Source organism: Sitodiplosis mosellana, unplaced genomic scaffold (genome assembly GCF_009176505.1).
Source record: "Sitodiplosis mosellana isolate CC-2019 unplaced genomic scaffold, AAFC_SMos_1.0 Smas_scaffold_6165, whole genome shotgun sequence".
Classification (NCBI taxonomy): Eukaryota; Metazoa; Arthropoda; class Insecta; order Diptera; family Cecidomyiidae; genus Sitodiplosis; species Sitodiplosis mosellana.
This window is the reverse complement of record NW_022601406.1, coordinates 2,943,029-2,967,033: the sequence shown is the minus strand read 5'-3', so window position 1 is coordinate 2,967,033 and position 24,005 is coordinate 2,943,029. Positions and strand designations below refer to the sequence as shown.

At 36.7% G+C, this 24,005-nt stretch overlaps 2 protein-coding genes across 11 annotated transcripts; one reads left to right on the top strand and one right to left on the bottom strand.

The window, feature by feature from the left end:
• Nucleotides 1-95: 95 nt before the first annotated feature.
• LOC129574760 (striatin-interacting protein 1 homolog) lies at nt 96-11,490 on the bottom strand. Of its 8 annotated transcripts, none has more exons than XM_055457204.1 (15): nt 11,106-11,490; nt 8,032-8,184; nt 7,797-7,919; nt 7,431-7,714; nt 7,170-7,345; nt 6,712-6,876; nt 6,475-6,535; nt 6,100-6,211; nt 3,214-3,442; nt 2,730-2,890; nt 2,286-2,530; nt 1,717-1,944; nt 1,246-1,625; nt 866-1,126; nt 96-684 (listed from the first exon to the last, which is right to left on the bottom strand). In XM_055457204.1, exons 2-15 carry the CDS (start codon nt 8,119-8,121, stop codon nt 314-316), a joined length of 2,886 nt encoding a protein of 961 aa, XP_055313179.1. In that variant the 5' UTR covers nt 8,122-8,184; nt 11,106-11,490; the 3' UTR covers nt 96-313. The 8 variants fall into 8 exon arrangements, with proteins under 8 accessions (XP_055313179.1, XP_055313181.1, XP_055313182.1 ...); XM_055457206.1 differs by having other exon boundaries at nt 11,253-11,313; XM_055457207.1 differs by lacking the exon at nt 11,106-11,490 and adding an exon at nt 9,408-9,723.
• A 97-nt stretch (nt 11,491-11,587) lies between these two features.
• On the top strand, nt 11,588-21,116 carry LOC129574759 (serine-rich adhesin for platelets-like). Of its 3 annotated transcripts, none has more exons than XM_055457200.1 (15): nt 11,588-12,042; nt 12,336-12,573; nt 12,806-13,586; nt 13,695-14,376; nt 14,842-15,227; nt 15,366-17,126; nt 17,255-17,478; nt 17,655-17,844; nt 18,121-18,332; nt 18,509-18,583; nt 19,118-19,480; nt 19,694-19,977; nt 20,081-20,335; nt 20,422-20,718; nt 20,803-21,116. In XM_055457200.1, exons 1-15 carry the CDS (start codon nt 11,980-11,982, stop codon nt 20,995-20,997), a joined length of 6,006 nt encoding a protein of 2,001 aa, XP_055313175.1. In that variant the 5' UTR covers nt 11,588-11,979; the 3' UTR covers nt 20,998-21,116. The 3 variants fall into 3 exon arrangements, with proteins under 3 accessions (XP_055313175.1, XP_055313174.1, XP_055313176.1); XM_055457199.1 differs by having other exon boundaries at nt 18,506-18,583; XM_055457201.1 differs by lacking the exon at nt 18,509-18,583.
• The last annotated feature ends 2,889 nt before the right edge of the window (nt 21,117-24,005 follow it).

The following is a 24,005-nucleotide window of genomic DNA, read 5'->3' as shown; positions in this document are numbered from 1 at the left end:
ATTGTATGCGCGATGTCTCAGTGATTTATGACTTCAAAACAGCGCTCTCTCTGCGTAATAAAAATGAAACTCACATTTCACAATCAAAACACATCTTTTGAGAATTGATCTGGGTTTTTTTTTATTTTGTTAGTGTGTGATTTTCCGTACTAATTTATTAAGCATATTTTAAACAATAAATCTACAAAGGACATTGATATTATGTGGCTTGAGTGTTGATGTTGTTGTATGTTTCGTAGGAAAATTTGCTGTGCCAAACGAATACACATTTTGATTTTGACGATTCCAGATGACATTAATTTCGATGATGAAATCACTGGATCACAACTTTAGAATCAATTTTGGCGGTTGCATCATTCAACGTTTTCCCATTCACTTTATTGTCGTCCATTTCAATATCGTACACCGTTCGCAATGAGTCCCAATCGATTTTAATGCTGAACACTTCCTTTTGTAGCCACACTTCATAGTGTTTTTTGAAATCTTCGCTCAGATCCACATTTTCCATGTCCCATGCACCGTAGCCCGATGTGTATGAGCTACGCTCTTGGCCACCGTTCAAGAAATGTGAACCAACGGCAATATCGATTAGACTGTTGTTATCGTACGGTTCATTGAATTCATTCGACTGTGGCTGACCATTTGAATTGCCGATTTGTGAGATCCCGCAGCTGTTGGCGATACCTTTAAAAGTAGTGAAGAGAAAAAGGAGTTAAAATCAGAATCGATTGGTGTATTTTTGAAGAAAAAAAAGGAAAATGAGGATGAAAAAACTGTGAAGCTGGCATTCGAAATTGATTCTGATTCAAAAAGCCGAAACTTCGAATTTTCGCAATCGAATGCAATTTCTTCCGATGAAACTTACCATTTGAATTGACGGCATTACTGTTTCCAATCGTGCCAACACCGCCAGCTGCAAAGCCAATTTGATTTGACATACTTGATGAGGTGGCCGACACTTGAATATTTGCATTGTTGGCATTGGGTAGCAAATGTGGCATAACATGAGCATTTTTCGCATTCATATAGGCTTGTGCCGACAAATACCGTCGATTATTGAAACGATCGACGCACGAACGCAATGTGCACTCTTCCATCTGGAAATCCCATGGGCGGGCATCTAAATCTGTTTTTGCAAAGAAAGATTTCGTGTTAGAAATGATAAAGAGGAATATGAACACGTATTGAGTTCATATGTCACAAATACGCGATATCATATCAGCTCAAAGAATGTGTACAACTCACCATTGCCGAATGCCCAGTCATCGTTGAGACGATGTCGAACCTTTTCGTAAATCGCACTAATGATTTTCATATTAGTTTTACGCCATTGACGTCCCAGATATTTGGTTTGCATTTTCAACAATTTCAGCACATACAATTGCATCAGAGCATGTCTCACTTTTAATGTTCGTTTTAAAATTGGGGCCGCTTTAAACACCACCAGCATCATGACACGTGAATGTTTCCATTTTGTTAGCTTATTGAGAATTCGCAACAAATTGATGCACGAAAATATATTTCGCCATGAATACGGTGCAGTATCTCCGATGACCAAACTGTCCGACGTGAGTTCCGGTGGTGAATCACCGATTATGCAAGCCGGGAAATCCAATATTGGAATTCTGTGCCACAAATGAAATAAATTAATCGATGAACCATATATTCGATTAATAAAATGTTGAGCAAACTCTGTTTATCAAACATTCTACTTACACATTCTTTGATCCAACGTAGCCCAATAGGTTTTGATTGAAGAATTTCAACACCAATGGTATACAATTGGCAAACACTAAATGCTGTGACATCACCTCAAATTGATACACATGATTGATTTTGAAATGCTTCAAATACAACAATAAAATGGCAGACACTGCTTTTATGATAATCTCCTTATGACGATTCACATCGATGCCCAGCTTTGTTGATTGCGTTACCGTTACACTAATGAGAGGCAGAGAATCGAACAGTTAGATGAAATCAATGGAAATGATGACAAATTTAAAAAAAAAAACTTTTTTGGTGTTTCAAACATACACATGCAAATTTTGGAAAAAGATACAAAAAGAAACAACAAATCAATTTAAGACCGAAAAAGTTTTAGCACAAAAGTAGTCAAAGAGAAAAAGTTGTCAAGCAAAAAAGACACAGAAACGAAAATGAAACCATCCATTGTATACAAATCAGTTCCTTCTCTGTTATCAAACTTGACATTTGTGTTAGAAAAATGGTTTTTTTCCTAGTTAGAGTCTGTACTGAACTGTCATTCCGTTCGTGTAACTTACGGCATTTCTTCAGGCAAAACGTCAGCCATAATATTAATGCTTTCGGTTTTGGCTTTGGATGTGGGCGATGCGGCCAACAGGATTTTCAATAGTGCAATCATACACTGCGGAAGATTTGGTAGAATTGCTTGATACAGAATTTCGGCGGGCGTCATTGGAATATCATTTTCAACATTGACCAATGGATTCCGAGCGATTTCTTCTTCGCGTTTTATATGAATATCTGATAGACTAGTGTACATATGCTGGAAAAAGGAAGGAAAAATGAATGAACTGATGTTGAAGTTTGCAGAAAAATGAATAAAATTATCTAGGGGCTTATGTGTTATATCTTGGATGACACATCAGCAAGAAATGATGAATTTTTCGATAAGTCTTTATAAAGTGAGTGTACATTGTACGACACTCCTTTGATAGAAAAAAAAAAACTACTGAAAATTTTACTTTTTTGAGAATGTTATATCCTTCGTGTATGGGATGCGGAAGTCCAGCCAAACTCTCGTGATCACCGGTGAATGAGTAGCCAATGAATTTGTTTCGTGAATCATATAAAAACTGGTCGATGTCCTTTTGACGCACCTTTGGCGCCCATGGTAGTTTTATAACTGAAAAGTTGATAGTAATTGATTAGCACTTGATTCTTGCTTTGATGTTCTGATAACATTTATGGAACACAATGCTGAGCTCTTTTTAACGATACTCGAACTTAATGCTAATATTTGAATTGATTTTCTTTGATTTGAAGCATTTCAATTCGATTAATTTCGAAACAACAGCAACATCCGCTATTGAACTATATATTTCGATTTTGGGTTAAATCAGAGTGGCTTCCTCAATCAAATCATGTAAAAACGTCTTTTCCCAATCATATTGAATCAATTCGTACTAAATCAACACGGTATCTTGTATAGCGCGTAGATAGACTTACTCTGATTCCAATTGGGTGGTGCGGTTGTCGATGGCGCCATTGTGAGCGCTGTCGTTCCATTCGAACTGACCGTATCTTCATTTTCTGGATTTGGATTTTCTGGCGGTGTAGTTGTATCAGTGCCATTTGTTGTCGGTCGATAATCATCATTGATTTCCTCATCATTCTCCTGCTGTTCCAATGTCATTTGCTCTTGTTCATCCAATGAACTTTGTTTGATCAAGCTTTGCTATTTATTGTTTAAATTTACAACAATAATTGTAAACAAAACAAGTGATTTGGAAAAAGAAACGCATTAATACTCTTCCGTCACGAATTAAAGAAGAAGAGTGAAGAAATAAAGAAATTTACAACAAAAGTAGTAACAAACAGATAATGGAGTAGTCATTGAACTGGATGTTTAGGTACAAAATGTAAGATAGTATGCAAATGCACAAGAGAATGAATAAACTATATATATATATACGTCTAAATGTGAGTCAAACATTCAAAGCTATACGTAATTTTGCAATGTTTTTTTTTCGTCTAAAACAAAAGAAAAAAACGAAATATAGACACAATGAATGAGACTAAACAAAATGGACTGAGACCCAAATTTAGACTAAATCGGTTTAAGGGTATGATCACAAGGCGTGCACTGCATGTTCATTCATAAAAAATGATCATTCATTTAAAACAAAAAGACAAGGTAAATACGTCAATCAACTCGCTGTTTTAATGAAATTTTACGTGAGATTATCGCCATCCGACCTCATCACCGAAATGATGAGGCCGATGGCACACGCGAAAAAATCACAAAAAACATCAAGTCAATCAAAGAATGGCTATTGCATCGAAACCATTTACCATATGGTAAGAGACAGCTCTTTTGATAGCAAAAAGTGTATGTGTTTGTTTGTTTGTTTTTTTGGTTCAACTCAACTAAATGTTCTCTAGATAGAATTTGGATATGTATTTACAACATTATTTTACTTGGATAGAAGAGTTTCAGTAGGATATAACTAACACAGGCAAATGAACTTCAAGCAAAAAGGCGTTTCAATTATTGTGTGTGTACGTGGTTTTTTCTGCATTGTTTTTATCTTTTCTGTTTTGAAATGTGCACAACTGTGGACTAAACACATGGTGTTATGAGAATTGATTTACAATGTCATTGGATCTAATATCCCAAAATGAGGGGTAACACAAAAAAAATCAGGTGGAATCTATATTTACTATACACGGTCTAACTGTAAGGTCCCTAGTGTCACACAGTGTATTTCTCCAAGAGTTAACTAAATGTTGTGTATGTGTGTTTGTTTGGTTTGTTTCATAGGCAAAACAATGCATGCTCGAATCAAATGATGGATGTTTTTGATTGGTTTATTGTGGTTTTTCACTCGGAAAGAAGGAAGAAAGTCAATTCAGCTTGATCACATCAATTTTGACCAATACATGAGGCACATTACTTTGGAACGAAATCAAGCCGAACCATCATTATCAAGGGAAATAGAAATAGAATAGATACAGAGTTATTCTGGCAGAGTGTGTTATGTGTCTTGGGAGAAAAGTAGACTATAGACTTGCTAATTTTAATCTATGATATTTTTTTTTTTTCAAAGAAAAGGAAAATAGAATAGATCTCATATGTTCATTTAAGATAGAATAAAATATATAGAACAGAAGTCAGTTATTCTTTGGACACATTGAAATAGTAACGTTTTTTTTCTAGATTCCCTTACGAACGCAAGGCATGAAGCAAAAAACAAATGATTTGATTAAGGACTCAGTAGCTACCATTTATAATAAATTACAATAACAATGAAAGAAATGAATCCTACGGAAATTCAACAGTCGCATCGAACAACTTTCGTGTTTGTGCATTTCTCATACGAAAAATTGATCAATTGATTGCATCTTCTTCTCACACTGATTTGAAAAACAAATTGCAGTGCTCGACATTCATCTTTCAATAAAGGATCTACGAAAGTTGTTCGTTGGGCTGAGAGCATGAATAAATGCTGATTCAACAATGCAGTAAACACGCTGTTTTTTTTCCATCATTTTCGATATGTTACACCGTGCGCACCAAAGTCTAGAAGTAATTTCTCCATTGGTTGGTACCGTGGACATATGTCAAATTTTCGAAGAAAAAAACGGCAGGACATCTACTTGTGAATCAAATGTTCTACTAAAAAGCAGTGAATTTTTGGGTTTTAATTCTAAAGAAATAACATCGACATTGAATTGGATGTTGACGTAGTCTCTTCACACTCTTTTCTCTTGTCTAGCTAGATAGTAGCAATTGGATGGTGTATGCGTGAGGGTGAACAACAAAGAGTCACACAAGGAGCGAGATAAACTAAATGATTGTTAATGAAGATTTGTAATAGAAATGCTTTCTTGATGGAATTTATGGAAAGATGGAATTTTAGCCAAGCCAAGCCATGGAAAATATCCGGGTAATTTGGTTCGTCAGTGTTGCTTTTATCGATTTCTCTCTCTCTCTCTCTCTCTCTCTCTCTCTCTCTCTCTCTCTCTCTTTTTCTGTCATGTTGTTCATTTTGGAACGATTGGAATATCGTTTGGAAATGATTGTATTCTTTTCTTTTTGTTCGTTTGACCATTTTCAGCACGAGAAATTAACGTTAGATTTCGTTGGTAAGCTTATAACTGAAGTTTTAGTTGGAACTCTCGGAAAAATAGAGCAGATTTTTGTTTGGTTTGTGTAATTGGTTTTCGTTTTGTTTGATTCGTTTTGTCTTGGATTGATTGTTTTTTCGAAAAAAATATAAAACATAAGTTGTCCCGGAACAAAATCCGTGTGAGAATATTAATTAGTTAAATTATTCCGAATCATTAGCACACACAATGAATAGAATGGGAAGAACTAGAAAGCATCTCTACCTCTTGCAATATATCGTTCGTACGTACTCGTCTGAAGGGACGATTCCGTTTTGCATTCTGATTGTCCAGCATATCGGCCACAGTGGCAGGCGGCGAACTTGGACGCATATTCCTAATCGAATTGGAACAGAATAAAAATAGACAATTCATTAAATTCAACATTTTTCATCGATCTCAAAAGTGAAAATAAAGACGGTTTTCAAGGAAAATTCAAAGATTTGATTGGAAATTCTTATTTTGAATAAATTTTTGATTTGGAGTTCTAAATTGGATATAATTTGAACCGAATATGTGATTGAAATTCAAACTTCGAGCTCAAATAAATCTTTCAATTCAACTTGAAAATGAAAATAAAAATTGAAATTATGTGACAACCTGGCAACTTCCAATGTATCCTCTTTTACGGGGCTTAAATTGTTTTGTTTCCTATATTCATCTGTGAACACATTCGAATTTAGATTAGCAAAATTTGATTTAGTAAATTGTTTTAACGATGTTTTTCTAGATGAAAAGGCTTTAATTCAATGGTGACAAAATAACATTCAAAGAAAATTCATCTTAGATGAATAAAATCGTTTTGTCCATGACAATGATTCGAGGTGTTGTATTTACCTTTTAATCTCCGAAGCGTGTCCATTCCACCCAAACTGACTAACGAGATTTTCCACAGCAGCAACAGCACTTTTTTCATAGGGAAATGTGGAGCGGTACCGCCACAAAATCGTGTTATCATATTCAACAGCTTTACTGCAAGGAGTTCATCTCCGATGGGCGCGTCTGAAATGCGTTTAAAATGGGTAATTTGAATAAAATCCACTTGAATTTCTCCTCAGTTTGCATCTATTTTGAAAATCTATTTTCTAAATCTCATTAAGTATGTGACTTTCATGGAAATTTTCAAGAATTCAACCAGTTCTTCCTATAATTCATTGAACTCTTCACTCAATATACATAACTCACTCAAGTCATCTCTTATTAAGAAATCCATTGATTAAATGCCTCAATTTAATTTGAAGTCTTGTATTGAACCGATTTATAGATACAGAAAGAGGTTGTCAAAAATCACTTACTCAGTTCATTTGTGAATGTTTCGGCGATGTCCTTAAAATCATTTGATCCGGCCACCTTTTCGTTGCGAATCACCTCCGTCATAATGTACAAAACTGATAAAATAATGCGCAAATCCACGGAATCGGCCAATGAAACGGCCACTTTCCTCATTGCAATGTTTGTTGCACTCGAATTTCTGTGTGAAAAAAAAACAAAGCATCATAAAAATCCAAATTCGCAGAATGAATTGAACCAGAAGTACTAGAAGAATTAGAACTTACTCAATCTCATAATTTAAAAGTTCCACAAAAACTGCGAATACTCCCATATTATAGAGTAGCTTGACATTTTCACGGGTCCATTCCAGTTGCTCGTGATCGGATTGCACTTCACAGAAGCAGCCCTGTGCCAAATACAAAATGGTTCGAGCTGCCTGCATCCGTAGATTCTTTCTCGATAGATCCAGTTGATCGAGCAATTTGAGTATAACATCTTTGCGCTGATTCACTGTCAACTTTTGCCAACTTGGTACCAATCTGTAATAGGCCATTTGTTCTTCAAATGCCTATGATAGAACACATGAGGGGAAAAAATTATTATCAAATGTACGAAAAAAAAGCATCGATTTTGGGCGCGACTCGACTAACCCGAATATTCAAATGGAATTCACTTTGCTCGGTGTAGCTGTACAGTTCGGCGATCTCATTTGGATGCGTATCGGTATCACTGTACACAAAATCCAAGTCAGGACATTCCAAATTGCTGCCATTCTGAATGGGTCCAATCACGAAGAAAAACACAACACATTAATTGAATATCGATTTGTCCGATGGAATCGAAAGAGAAAGTGTATGGCATTAAATGCGAGGTTGGATTACTTACATCTGGATCACACCAACGCGAATTGTTGTCACGATTCTCCAAAAATCTTATTCGATTATCAACCATAAAATTATTTATGCTATCATCCATTTTTGTTGTTTATATTTTGCTCGTATTTTCTTTACACCAATTTTGAATTACAATAAATACAATCTAAACCAAAACAACAACAACAAAAAAACATCAAAATCTCTCTATGTGTGTGTGTTTGTTGATTTTTTTCTATTTAATTGTTAAATGTTATGTTTTTTAATTTAAATTTCGTTCTATCATTATTTAATTTTACTCTTGTCGACGGACAGACCAATCCATTGTTTTTTTTCTGCTCTGCCTTTGCTTATTTATTCAGTTGTCTTATTTTGTGCACACACAAATACATGCACACCACCAGTAGCAAAAGAGAGCAAAATTATTTTCTTCTTTTCGTACGTTTGTTCTCTCACTTCGCTGTTGTTACGTTAGAAAAGAGGAACAGCTCTACTAGAACATGCGTAAAAACATCGACATACAGTGTGTGATTTGGATTTTCCGTTTCGTTTCTCTCAATACATTTTTCGGATTGAATGAAATCGGTTCTGTGTGTGTATGCGATAGATATAGGTGAACAGTGACAACCAAATTGTGAGAAGCTCGTATTTGGTCGGAACTGTCAATGAACGCAATTCGCTGATGAATAATTCGCTACATGACGTTTTATTTTTCATCTCATTTCTGCAAACGCTGTTGAATGAGATGCAATTTATTTGGAAAATTATTTGACAAAAAAAAATTGGTGAACAATTTTCAATTCTCATTTTTCAGTTCGTTCAAAGCATTAAATCCGTTGTATTTGGCTGTTTGGTATTCAAAATGTTTGCAGTCAATGCTGAAATTCGCTACAAAATTAAAGTATTGTCATTCAGTCGATTGGTGCGATTGCAGTGCCGTCTGCTGGCCGCAGCGAATTCATTTGCATACTTCAACATTTTACCACCCATCAGGTAATCGTTTCATCGAAGAATGTGGTTGTCTTCTTCTAGCCGAATTCGTTGCTCATGTTCACTCAAAAATACCCACACACACACACACACACATACACAGATACGAACGGGCCTTGTTCGCGTTGCACACATAACATGCAGCGCACCGTCAAAACATACATTCGACACATCATTTCATGCCCACCAATACACACACGTACATCGGGTTTTTCGTTCGGTTTATTGTGTGCGAACAGCTAGCCCGAACGAGACAACCATCTAACCAATAGAGTAAGATGCATAGCATTTTTAGTTTACGCTGACATTTAAGTATTAAGAGCGAAAATACGAAATAAATCTGCATGGCCAGTAGAGAATTCGAGTCTCGACAATGCGAGCGAGTCATTCAATACACACCGTTGTTCGTCAGGCATTATCATCATCGCCGCCATTACGCGACAACTACAAGTTGTTTTACACGCGTATCGTAAGCACGTCAAACACAAATCGAATTTTTTTTTCGAATTTTCCCAACATTGAACAAATCAAATGGTTCAAATTATTCTATAAATACTGTGTACGCTTCAAACAATTTTTATTTATTAAAATTATTTAACTGGGACCGTGATTTATTTGCCAATGAGGCAAATGTTATTTTTTTTAAATACGTGAAATCAGCCAATATATAGAGAAAAAATTTTTTTGCCCTTCTTTGGTTGAACAACACTGAACTGAAAAAGAGAAAAGTTTTGCTGTGCGAGTGAGCTGAGAGCGAGCAAAAAGGTTATATACGTATATAAAAATATATATATATATATATATATATAATTTGAAAAGACAGATTGAGTGTTGTTTCTGCTGTTGCTGCTGATCGTTCACTAGTATGTATGAAATATACTACAAATACTACGGTATATTTTATTATTTTTTTCTTTACTCTCGCTAGCTTGTCTTTTCTTCACTCGTCAGAATAGTATTTCTGTTTTCTTTTATTTCGACCACAAGAACCGAGCAAAATAAAACGAAATGAATCTTGATTTTGTTGTTTTGCGAATCCTTTAGAAAAACATTTTTTTTTGCTCAATTACAACAACAACAAAACAAAATGAAACAAAAATTGTGAATGAAAAATGTTGAACATGAAATGTGAATGCTATGGCAGGCCCAAATGAACAATATCGCTACTGTTGCCTGCATAATTTTTATTTGATTATTTGGTTTCAATGGAACAATGAAAACATTTTTGGAGAATGAATTTATGAAAATCATCTGAAAGAGAGCGAAAAAAAACAGTGACAATGAAATGAGCACGAAATTGAGCCTCGATTTTGAGATTGAGAGCAAAACCGTACCACACACCACAGAAGGAAAAAAAAACCGAATCGAAATTACGAAACCAAAATGTTTTGAAAACGAATAGCATAAAAAAATGAAAGCAATCAAATAAATTGCGAGAGGAAAAGCAGAGAGAAGAAGAAGAAGAAGAAGAAGAAGAAAAAACACGCAGCAAAAATTTATTCGCCCCTCATGACAATGATATGGAAAATAAGAAGCCTATGAATTTTAAATTTATAAACACGAATACTGAGGGCAACCCAGTTGAAGTGCTACGACAACAACGACCACGAAGAAGTAAAATGTGCTGATGCGAAGAATCAAGAATCAACGCGAAAAAAAACAATCATAATAAATAAATATCGGTTTTTTCTTCTTCTGTGTGTCGAGTGATCGAAGAGATTGACTCTTTCTCTCGCTGTCTCCGTTACTGTTCGGCCTTTTTTGATGTGTATACCTTTCCATTTGACACATAATAATAATGTTTCCTTTCCACATTCGACAACCACATCAAATATACATACATACATATGTGAATAGATTTTAATTTTCAACGTGGACAATAGTTTTTTTTTTATGCGAATCTGATGTGTGTCTAGTTGTACGCAATATAGATTATACGTAAATACGTGTGTGCGAATCGACCCCATCGAGAAATATGCAAAAAAAAACTATACATAACAAGACAAATGCTGTCATAACTAGCACTCTTAGATCTTTCTGGTTCTTCAGTAAATGTTCTTCTTCTTCTTCTTCTTCTTCTTCTGCGAATTAAATTACCTTGAAAATGATGTTCAAATGATTTGTGTTCTCGTTTAAATTGATTGGTTAATCCAAAATTCATATGAAAAATAAATGCAAACAATGCTATATATGCACCGGAATCGTGTGAGTGTGTAACACAGTGAAAATCGGCTCGGACCGCACCTTACTCATTATTTTCTTCGGATCCAAATGAAACAAAAACCAAATAATAATTCGGGCACTCACATTAGCAGTCGAATAATGCAATTCGAATGTATCGGCAAAATGACACTAATTTGACACATACACACACACACACATACACACCAATTGGTCAAAATTCAATATTCTAATGCTACTTTCATTTCATTTACAGGTGTGTACCACAACTGATTCGCGCGACACTTGATTTTCATGCTGAATGACATCCTCCGACGTTCGATTCAACGGATTTATGTAGAGAACGGGCGAGAGAGCAAGCGAGAGAGAGAGAAAGAAAGATAGAGAAACGTGTGCGTGTGTGTTATTGTTTTAGCCGTTTAGTTTTCTCTTCAGTTTTCTCCTTGTAAATCCCGCTTGATTGTTGTGCATTCAAACCGAAAACAGTTCGGTTCTTTTTCGAGTGAGAATTTTGTTGGCAATTTCGATAACAATTCGAAATTTGCTCGCACATACCTCCAACCGAATGACACAACACACGGACTATAGCGGAGTGAATTGGTCATATTGAGAAATATCTGACCCCCAGACTCATTTCCCATCTATTTTTTCAACGATATATATATTTATCACAAATATATCATTCAACCTGGAACGTTGTCACAGTCATACACTTCGAATAAGTGATTGGTTGTAAGACCATTTCAATTTTTAACGTGTTGACACACAGTTCATTACTACTCATTTTTTAATGAGTATTCAAATTGCCGAAATATCACAACGGCTACAAAGCGCATTGGATCAGAGTTACAATGTAAGTAAAAATTGTCACGTTTTCATTTCCATCAAATCAGTTTTTGAAATCAAGTATCAAAATGATGCAAAAATAACCAATCCCATTGAAATCGCATTGGCTTTGCAAATGGCACCACAAATTTTGTGCGGTGACAAATGAGCGTTGAGTGCCATTTACAATGGAACGGAAGGCGGAAACAGAGTGGATTTCAAATAGAAACCCACACACACACAGCCTTGGCCAATGATGACCGCCAAATAATGACAACAATAATAAACAGAACAAATATCTCATTCACATGCATATTTCAGGTCGCCGACATGGACACGGTATTACAAGTTATCACTCAGTTGGAAAACATACAGATCACAAAAGAACAACTGGAAACCACCCGACTGGGAAAGTATATAAACCATTTACGCCGTAAAACAGCCAATGAATCGCTGGCCCGCCGCGCAAAGAATTTGCTGAAGAAATGGCGTGAAATGGTTTTACCACCATCAGGAGGTGCCGCACAACAGCAACCGCAACAACAAACTATACCTAGAGGTAAGAATACTGGTCGAAATTCACGGCGCCAGACCAATATTCTCCGGGCGAACGATCTCTTCGGACATCGTTTCATGTTCGGGAAATAATCATGAACGAAATTGATACCCTTTGCACGAAGTTTCATTCGTTTTTTTGTTGAATCAAAACTCGATTGTCCGCTCTGGATAGTAGACTTTTCGAACAGAAGAAAGAGTGCCAACGACTGATGAGATTTGCCTTTCGTTTTCAGATTTCCCAGCGCAGCCGTTTGATGGGCGAGGCGGGCAATTTTACAATCAAAAAAGCCGTGAACCAGCACAGTTTCACGACACAAGCGATCGTGTTAGTGTCGATAATTCAAAGTACCCAACAAGTGATAGCAGACGACATGGACGAATACATGAGACCGGCTCAAATCATGCATCGTTGTTGCCGCCGCAAAGTAAAAATCTTGCAATGGCAGCTGATCAAACTGAAGACTGTACGCGTTATAGTAAATTTCACGACATCAAATCTACGAATTTAAATACAAATGTTGGACGACAAGGTGTGTCGCAGCAACCGCCACCATCTTCGTTGCCAACATTATCGTCGTCGTCGTCGTCATCGTTGCCTAATTTTAGTGGCAAAAATAAATTGGAGCCGGATCCGTATCGAACGATGTTGCCTACCATGAATGAGAATTCAAAAAGCCACATCAGCATATCTGCCTTACCAAAAATACCGAAAATTAAAAACTCTGCCACGTCGCTGAGATTAAGTAAACATACCGAACGATCGCATAGTCCATTAGTGAATTTAAAAGAGACATCGTCGCCAAAATTTTCATCAATTACCCAATCGACCATACACGATGACAATTCAATGCACGCGTACGATATGCAAAATTATAGTAAACGATTTCCGTCAAATCAACCGCCACCGCCGCCATCCATGTTGAACGGGCGCAATCAAGACTACGATGATAACAATTCGACTGTAATGGACATTAATTCGAACTCATCATCAATAAACATCATCGAACCGGAAATGTATGTATTGACGAAAGTAGTATCCTAGTTGATATTTTTTTTGCGTGTGAAAACAAAATGAAAAACTAATCACTAACCTATTTTCCTCATGGATCGAATGCCATACAGAATCGTACCAAATGTTAGTCAACCGAGCAGTGAAAGTGTGAATAATGAAGTGGTCAAGAAGAAGCATAAAAAGCACAAAAAAGACAAGAAAAGTAAGAAGCAGAAACAATCATCATCGCCGGCGACATTATCGACGGCAACAATCGAACGAATACAACCGATTCCAATAAGCGCACCGGTACTTGAACTGCCCGATAGCCTGTCAAGCAATTCGATGAGCTTGTTTGGAACCACCAGTGATTCAATAAAGGACCACAATGTGCTAGCAAATAACATTGGATTCACGAATAGCATCGGCACATCGTTACCATCGACATCGATCAATGCGAGCAGCGCAAAAAGTAATGCATCATCACTGTGGACACCAAGCGCAATGAAATCAAACACCGTATCAACCGATGATCTAACATTTACCGGCCGATTTACAAAAACCGATGACAATATCATTAATATTGACAGTAGTAGTGGTAGCAATAGTCCAAAATATCGTTCACAAACACCTCAAAGAACTCCCATAAGTCGTAGCTCTAGTCTAGGTGTTGGAACGGCAGGAATTGGTGGTAGCAATGAATATGGTAGCCGTGTTGCCACCGACGAAGAAAACTCATCCACTCAACATATATCGCTAATACAGCAAACCGAATCGTCACGAGCCAGCCCATTTGAGAGCCTGGTGCAGCAGGTATGTGATCGAAAGAGTTTAATTTTTTCTTCAAGCCAACTCTAGCTTAAAATATGGAAAGGTGTTCTTTTGGGAAACCAAATCTTTCGTTCGAAAAAGCCGTTCTCAAACTATGGATGAATCAGCTTTGTTTATGCATTTCGTCATGAGCAATCAATAAACATCCGTTTGCTGTATTTACCAACACGAAAGCATGATGCGATCTACACATGTGCGCAAATTATTTTTTACTAGTCTTTCACGACTTTTGCTTCTCCTGCAAATAGCTGTAAATAACATTTGGATTTTTGCATCGAACATTACTTTCGATTTCACGACCAGGAAATGCATTTCCCACCATAAAAACGCATTTGATGAGCAGCTTTATAAATAATACAATAAATTGAAATAAAAAGTGAAATTTTGAATGGCAAACAATCTAACCTCAATCTTGGCAAACAATATTCTGTTCGTTTCTCATTTTAGGATGATTTGCTTGCGAATGATGCAGCGAAAACATCAATTTCAAATTTAGGATCAACCAGTGAACTCCAGCAAACCGGTAAAAAGCGTGGACGCAAAAAGGGTTCAAAAGGCGTTGATAGTCGTCTGGGCAGTGCTAGCAATTCGTCGCATTCACAACAAACCGGTGCCCCATACTATGATTCAATTTCATTTTCATCGTTAAAAAATAAGATCGATTTGATTCGAGGCACGACGAAAAAGGTCAAAACCACCAAGGAACTGCTGGCCGAGCTACAAAATCGCAAAGCCAGCGCAACGGCTGAGGATATTAGCGCAGTTGAATCACAGCTGCAATCGTACCAGGATGCCGATGAAAATGGATTTACAAATGGAAAACATAATTCGGGGTATGTCAATGATTTGTTGCCGAATTTTTTATTCTCTGCTCAAAATTTACTTGGGATTTTGCCTCTCTTAAGTGTCCAAGGTGGAAACAATTTTTTCGCTACAAATCTGGTACTAAAATCTTGTTCTTTGAAATATAGGTCAAGAACAGCGACACCGACATCACCGATGTTGTCTTCACATACTCGAACCGCAAGCTCGGAACGTGTCAGCAGTAAAAAGTCAAAATCAGCGGCCAAAGACGGATCCGTGTCCGATAATCAAAGCTCATATGAAAATCCAGCGATCATCGATAATACGGAGCCAAAGAGTGAAGTTGACAAGGAAATGGATGAATTGCATGCAAAATTGCCGCCAGTGAATAAGGCGGCGCTGAGGTCATGGCAAAAAACCCAGTTGCACGATACCGTTGTGTGTACGTGTAAATTGATTGAAGTAACCGATACCGATGAGAATGTGCTGCATGACTCGAATACAAAGGATCCTAGCATAACTGAAAGTGTAAATGTGCCAAAGATGTTAACCGACTGCAATGTACTTCCGCAAGCAATGCCGATCGATGGTCGGCCATCCACGCATGGATTGAGTGATGATCAATCATCAACGCCATTCAACGCCAACGCCGCTACCAAATCAAATCCACATACGGATTTCAATAGTACAGTGGCTACCTCAACCAGCATTAGCATAAAAACATCAACCGAACCGCCTGAACCAATGGTGAAAAAGCCAACCGTTAAATCCATATTTGATTTGGACTATGAAGAGGACGATGATCCAATTACATTTAAATTAAATCACAATAATAATATAAATTTAAATACAACAAAATTAAATAAGCTAAGTAGTAATAGGCATAGTAATAACGACATTTCTGATGACAAAAGCTGTGATGAATTGTTTCTCAACGAGAATAATAAACGTGAAGATGGTAGAGGAGAATTAGGAGAAAAACAAGAAGTTGATGATACTTCGACACGAGGTACATCAATTAAGAGTATGGCGAAAAGCAATTTACAAAATGTACACAACAGCGGTCAAACGGGCCACGTGAATGATCGCCAATTGTTCGATGCAAATATTCACGATCCAACCACTATCGCTGCCAATGCCAATGTAATTCCATCGAAATCAATGCACGACGAACCGATGACGACGATAAAGACGGCTGATCTCAATGCAATTGCACCACCTCAACCACGTTTCCGTATCGAAGAAGATGTGAACTGTAAGGCGAAACAATTGTACATCACAACGAAACAATTGATCACGGAGTTTCACATCGAAAAACTGCATACCTCATACATACCAAACGTCAATGGAAATTGGGATGATGCCAAGTGTGAAGAGAGCTCCGTGAAATTGAGACCGGCCGATGAGAAACCAACGCAAATGATTTGCGATAATGATGCTGAACAAGCGGTGCAGAGTGATAGCGAAACGATAGCGCAGACAACGACGACGATAGCGGAACCAGATAATGGGCCACAACCAACTGAAACCAAAACCGATGAGGAGGATATCGAGCTGTTAGAAATGGAGCCACGCATAACGGAAGCATCAATCGGTTTATATGAACGTGTTGTACCACTGTGCAATCACTTGATCCTGGATCGATTGCCGAAAAATCTCAATCATATCAATCTGGACTTTGGTCCATCCGATGAAGTAGAGCCACATATCTTTTTGGCCAGCATTACGGTGAAAAAAGAAGTGATTGCAGAGGAAACGGAGTCACCGCCATTACAATCAGAGTGCAAAACAAATGCCACCGATCGATGTGTTCGAACGAATGATAACAATTGCGATCTTGTCGCTGATGATTCATTTGGAGCGAGAATTCATCGAGATTTTCCCATTTATGGATGCGACAACGATATCGATGACATCGATTGTGGACGGTACGATCGCATTTTATACACCATTTCGTTTGAAAGTTTTGTTTAATGATCACAATCCAATGTAGATTTGGGATTGCAAAGTGTGGTTGGAGCATTAGGTTAATCAAATTTTGATGTATTCGATACAGAAAACGTTCACCAGACATTGATCTTAGTGGTTTGGATCAACCGTGCGAATCAATACCAACCGCTGATTTTGAATGTGAACCAGTTGAACAGCTGTCGGAAATGGAAGTCGATGATATTGTTATCAGCAATGATGATGAACTCAAATCGGACAAAGAAAACGATCTATATCCAATGGCAAGCGATCCATACGTTGAATCAATGGAACCTAAACATTATCACGAAGGTACGTAATACATTCTGCCTCCAAATTTGGATATCAGTGTTTTTGCTTATAAATAAACCTATTAATTGATATAATGTGGCGTAGTCGACACACATAAAAAATTATGACCTTTGTTCGTGACAACATTTTTATGAGTGTGGTTATAATATGTGAGAATTTTTTTCTTTTTTTTTCAGAGAGTGATATTGAGTCGTACAATGGCAGTGAAGCAGCAAAACCACCGTCACCGGTGATTGATGAGAATGCACGTGCTGGCGCACACGATAACGATAACGTACACCAAGTTATCAATCTAAGTCCAAATCAAATATTGCCGGCAACTGATGAAAATGCGGTGGACTCTATGGATTTTGAAAATCAACTCAGGTGAGGATCGATGAATCTCACGGATATTGAGCGTCTACATTATGTAGACTACATTATTGATAACAAAGAAAGAAATTATGTTTTGCCATGCTAAATATCATTGCAAAATCGAATTTTTCATAGAATTAGCTTTAGTTATCAAATCAACGAACAAAAATGGCAAAATTTTTCTTCTTCTTCTAATCATGGAACCTGTTTTGAAATCATTGTCGTTATTAGCGGCCAAATGGCTTTTGTTGAACTTCTATATTAATCATATTGTAATTATTTGTGTAGTAAATCGTTTGACATGGCGATGGTGGGTGAACAGCGGGAATGTAAAATAGTACGAGATAGATCTGATGGATTTAAATCAAGTGTGGGCATCGATGCAGAACTAGATCAAGTTGGATCCATACCAACAACGGATCTGTCAGAATCAGACGACGAGGACAATGACGATCATGACGATAATGAAGAGAACGATGACAACGATGATTCATCTCTTGGTATGACAAAGCACTTTTTTACAACAACAACAAAAAAACACACCATTCACGGCAGAAACAACAACAACAAAAAAACAATCAAAACTCTGATTCGATACGATTAGCTATAGTGCATCGGTTTTTTGTGCCATCATCCACTAATCTCAACGTATATGTTTTATTTTTCATTTCAGAAGAAGATTTATCTTTTGATAATTACGAACAAGACACCAGCAACGATCACTTCATAACATTAGATAATTTCGATGCTGGTGAGTTTTTTTGTTTCATTTTTTAAAGTATTTCGCGGTTTTTTTTTTGCTCGTGAAAATATGTGGGTGACTCATTTTTGTCCGAAGAAATTCCATGAATTGGTTAAGATAATCGTTGACCTGGGTGTGTTCGTTTGAAAATTTTAAATTAAAATCAGTCGCTCACCAGCCCAGATACGAATTATTTCGGATTAATTCAATTGCAAATTAGTGATTTGTATGAAAAACCGCCAATTATTTTCATTCGACCTATTTAAAAAGTTTAACGCGTTTCGAAATGATTTTATCGAAATATGTGGTTAAATCCAATTGTTGATTTCATTGGAAATGTGTTCCAATACATTTTCACATGGAATGCGGTGATTCAATGTTATTTATCTGTATCGAAGTATCTGAGTTGTATTGAAATATTGACAAAATGAGTAATGCCGCAAGCATCTGGAATTTCAGAGTTTTTGGTCAATCGAATATCTGACACTTTTTTTTCGCACACAACAATTTAATTAATTGACACAAAATTTTATCTATTTATAGCATTAGTGCCATCGTCATCGGAGTTAAAGCAATCACAATCGAGTAATAGCGGCAGTAGCTGTGATGAGGAGGCAAATAAAGAGGCCGCATTGGATGGCAAACTGTTTGGCAATATGGTCTGTGATGATGACGAAAATGAAATCATGTCGGACAGTGATGATATCGATGACGATAGCGATACCATCAATAATTTAGTGGTGCCAACAATGTTTTGTAAGCCAGTATTTATTGAGGGTGGCAAATCATCGAATCTCTCCAATGAAAATTCCGATTCACAATCGGCCGCCAATTCAGATGAATCAGAGTCGCGTATTTCGAAACGCTTAAATGCCGAGTCTTTGGAATCAGATCATGCTGATAATGGTAATTGGCCTCTTTCTCATACTTTTCGCCTTCCGTTTACTCTTTTTTCTTCTTCGAATGAAAGAAGGGAGTGTTTTCTGTTCTAATTATCAAGAAAACCAACTCTTTTCCTTCATCGATGAAGGATAGGAATAGATCTATTCAAGAATTTCAATCGAATTTTGAACAATTTCACAAAAAAAAATTCCTCTTCTTCCGAAAAAAATAAAACAGACAACAAACTCGTTGAAGATAAATTGCAAAGTGGTGCACTGCCAAAATCAGCCAGCAACATGGAAAGTAATGAGCCACATGTTCACCAAAAACTGACCAAGGATGCACTGGAAACGCATCAGGCGCTTTCATCGCTAAACGAAACCAGCAATCAACAGAAACGGTTTCGGTCATCATCGTCGTCATCAACGTCTTCGACAAGTTCAACAACGAGTTCATCATCGACACTGTCGCCTCGATCGAAAAAGATGAAACGTTGGATGCGTCGAAGACCGTGTCCTCAGGTATTCAATCATTTCAAAATTCAATTCCGTTTTTTTCTGATTTTGTCCAAAAGCCGAACATAGAGATTTACAATGGAAACCACATTTGTATTTATCATTGCAGCATTATCGTTGTGCATCCACTTCATCGCAATCATCGTCTCAATCGCCGATGTCGGCGCTGTCACCTTCTTCCATGTTCACCACTTCAAATGCCATCGAACCATCTGAGCCCACCACACGTATGGACGTTACCGAATCGGGTGGTGTCAAAGAGTTTACACCGATATCAAATCCAGACGAGCATAACGATGCTGGTTCTGATGATGACCATGTATCAACGCCGGTCGTCGACGCTGTTCAAGAGCAACAGCAATTGGTATGTGCAATTCAAATTAAAACTGTTTCGTTTGACATAGCAATTGAGTGGCTTCTATTTTCAACGAATTTCTCACTTAATTACAGAACACGGAAGCGTCTCACGATGAACAAGTGCCAACGAAAGAAACCGTTCTAGAATCACATACATCACCTGCGCCAGATTTCGTACACGACGAACTTATCGAAAGCAATGCCAGTCTGACGGGTAATCATGATGATGATTTACTATTTCAGAACACATTGCCCGAGCAACTGTTCCAAAGTGACGAAAAAGATGGCGACGGCGACAGCAACAGTGTGGATGGCATTCATCGAAACGGAGTCAATCAAGACCATTCACCTGAGCCAGCAGATGAAGTTAATACCCAAGATAAAAACAAAGTAAGATAATTTTATTTACATGTCCATTTTGATATATTGTTTCGGTTGTCTAACACAATTTCGGTCTCATTTATAATTCCATAGGAGAAAACTGAACCCGAATCGTCACTATCATCAGAAAATAACGGCATGTTGCCCAGCTTCAATAATTTGGGCGCGGACAATACGACTGGAGTTTCAGTGAATGGATATAAATTTAAAGAATGGTATGAGGTGGTCCACGTCAAATCATATAATGATGAACTCTTAACCATTTTGCCTTATGTAGTTATCGATTAAATTTAAAGAGAAGAAAAAAATGGAGAAAAATGAAAAGAAAAAGCAAGAAGGATGTAATAATACTAAAAGGAACATATTTTGATGGTTACAATAAATCGAAAAATTGCAAAAAAGAAAAACGAGCAAGAAAAAAACGAGAGAAAATAAAACACATAAAAAAATAAAACGCATTTATATGACTAAAGTGAAACACAGCATTTATTCTTTCATTAGATTTAAGTGGTCCAATTTCCCAATTCTAAGTTAAGAACAGAGAGAGTGAGAGAGAGAGAGAGAGATTGGCTGGCAATTAAACGCCTTTGCGACGAGCTTATATTATAAGTTCAACTTGAGCTCACAAAACTCCATCAAGTAATCAGATGGACGAGTTTGGACACATGTTTTTCTGGTTCTTTGATTCGTGTACGATCTTTTCGAGATCGCCTATACGTTGTTTCCTTGTTTGTAAACAATATCCTTTAGTTTGTTAACACTTTCCAACACTATAGTAAATTTCCAATTTGCTCTTGAGAAATCAATTTTTCGTCACAGACAGAATGAAGTTTTTCTTAAAATTTACGTGGAAATCAATCGATTTTAATGCAAGTGATTTTCGAAAGTTGCTCTTAGATCTATTTTTCTACACTGTGGTCATATCGTGTCCTGTCCTTTGTGCATATTCTTATTATTCTTATTATAAGTTCAACTATTTCTGAAGAATTCTTTTTTTTTCTTTGATGACATTAATAGCAAATATACGATTTGGATCCAGAATCAGAGCCAATCATCGCTTACATGGGATTTTTTGTCGCTATAGGTACCACAGGCCATAAGTTTGGATACCCCTATGAAACGTTTGTTTCTACGTTTTTTGAACATTTTCACTTGAAATTTAGTATTGGATATGAAAATATATCGAAATTCTGACCGAATGGATGATTTGGGAGATAACATTTGGCCGGCCTATGGCCATCTTTTGGACTTTGAGCTGTGGGAGTCAAAATCGAAGTCTTAAACGGGCCATCGGATTAAAAAGTTATATTCGCCATTGGAAAGGTCTTGAAAAGTAGATGTGATTTGTGGTATTAAACATCAAAATCGGCCGGCGTTTGGCGAAGATATGGCCGTTTGTAATTTTTGGCCGAAATCTTCAATCAGCCATATCTTGGCCAAAAGCTGGCCGATTTTGATGTTTAATACCAAAAATGATACGTACTCTCCGAGACCTTTCCAACGACGTATAGCATGTTGAAATTGGACAAGCGGTTTGAAATTTAAAAATTTTGGGCCAAATTCATTCATAGGGGTATCCAAACTCATGGCCTGTGGTGTATTTCATGAAGTACGAAAAAAAAACAAATCTCCGTGTTCAGATGAAGCTATTGTTTTTCTTCCTCTGTATAGCATATAGTACTTGTGGCATAGATTGTGATGATTTTAAGAATGGGAAATATGTCAATTCTTAGTCCAATTTTTGCTTTGTGAATCATTTAGGCATGGTTTACCATATGTATCGTGGGGTGAGAAAAATTTTAATCTTAAAAAATTACACGGAATTGTTAATACTTTACATTCTTGCAGACAGTAGAAAAACACTACAATCTAATGGAAACTACTAAACATATTGCTACGCTCATTGAATTGATACTGATTATTTCGACAATATTTCTTTCTTTCACTCCAACGTCAACGTTCCCACTTCTTATATTGCACTTTATCTTCTTCATGTCATGTAAGTAAGACTCAAACACATCAAACTGAATACAAATAATAACAAATTCGTTATAAAGTTGGTGTAGGAGAAGTTGATGCAGAGATAAAAGGAAGACCAAGGAAATCCATAATTCGGGTATTATTGAACATGTACTTGGATTACATCTTATGGATAGCTTTAATTAGAACTTTCATAATCATCTGCTTCATCATAATAACATCAAAGTGTCATCCCAATATGGATGAGGATTCCAAAAACCGTCTTCGTGAACTGTTCTCTGATGAAAATATAATGTTAATTGTCCAGGTGTTTGCATTTATTTGGATTCTTTCATTAGATATTTCATATTTCCCTTTTATGGTTGATGGTTTGGACTTTAGATTATTTTTTCATTCCTCGTAGCACGAATTAAATCGCTGTTTGTTTGAAACAGAGAAATGTGAACAAAAAGTAAGGGAGTTGTATCCATTGAACCAGAAGAAAAACACCACAGAGATTTGTTCTAGTGGAACAGAAGAAAAGCAAGATACAACGGTTATGTTTTCTGTCGAAGAATACTTTGATTCAATTTCCAATTTATCTGAAGATATAACTAAAGCAGCACCACTACAAATTGCCGTTACATAACTCGCTAGTAAATACAAAGAAGTTCTCAGGGAAAACGAAAATGACCCGCTTTCAGCAATTCGAGGGAAAACTGAAATATGATTATTATCAAAATGATTTTGTAATAATTTTTTCTTCTCAATAAATGATTGACTACCTCAATATCGTGTGAAAAAGCTTTTACATTTCCGATTTAAAGAATGTATGGACATAGGACGAAACATCCTGAAATGAAACATCATATGAATGATATTTGGAAAATCCAAAAAATGGATGTAAATATACAAAGAATATGTCTCTTCGTATTCATATGTCTTATAGACTTATGTTACAATGTTGGCTATACTCGCCCTTGAATAATCAAACTTCAGGAGTTTAGTTTGGGAAACATCTTACAGTCGTTGATGACCATGCGCAAAACGACATCGAAGCAGGTGGCAAATATTTGACAATTTTGATTTTGGTTTGGCAAAAGATTTTTGTTTACATCTCCCTCCAATTTGTATGCAGAAATTGAAAGTTCTATTAAACTATGTGCCAACCGTATGAAAGTTTAAAAAAATTCTTCAAAGAATACTTGCTGGCTTGGATAATATTCATAACATGTCCGGTACTCGGTGTATATTGTTATTATGAGTTATGGGTAAGGCAATATAATCTTGAGTTTTGCATTTCAATCCTTTCTGATTAATTCTCTCTTCCTTAAAAA

Excerpts from the sequence above, each read along its gene's own strand:
- LOC129574760 (XM_055457204.1), bottom strand. The coding sequence starts at position 8,121 with ATGGATGATAGCATAAATAATTTTATGGTTGATAATCGAATAAGATTT. Across the intron at positions 7,715-7,796 it reads AATTCCATTTGAATATTCGG|GCATTTGAAGAACAAATGGC; the intron begins GTTAGTCGAGTC and ends GTTCTATCATAG. Across the intron at positions 7,346-7,430 it reads CTTTTAAATTATGAGATTGA|AAATTCGAGTGCAACAAACA; the intron begins GTAAGTTCTAAT and ends TTTTTCACACAG.
- LOC129574759 (XM_055457199.1), top strand. The coding sequence starts at position 11,980 with ATGAGTATTCAAATTGCCGAAATATCACAACGGCTACAAAGCGCATTG. Across the intron at positions 17,127-17,254 it reads GATGACATCGATTGTGGACG|AAAACGTTCACCAGACATTG; the intron begins GTACGATCGCAT and ends TATTCGATACAG. Across the intron at positions 17,479-17,654 it reads ACCTAAACATTATCACGAAG|AGAGTGATATTGAGTCGTAC; the intron begins GTACGTAATACA and ends TTTTTTTTTCAG.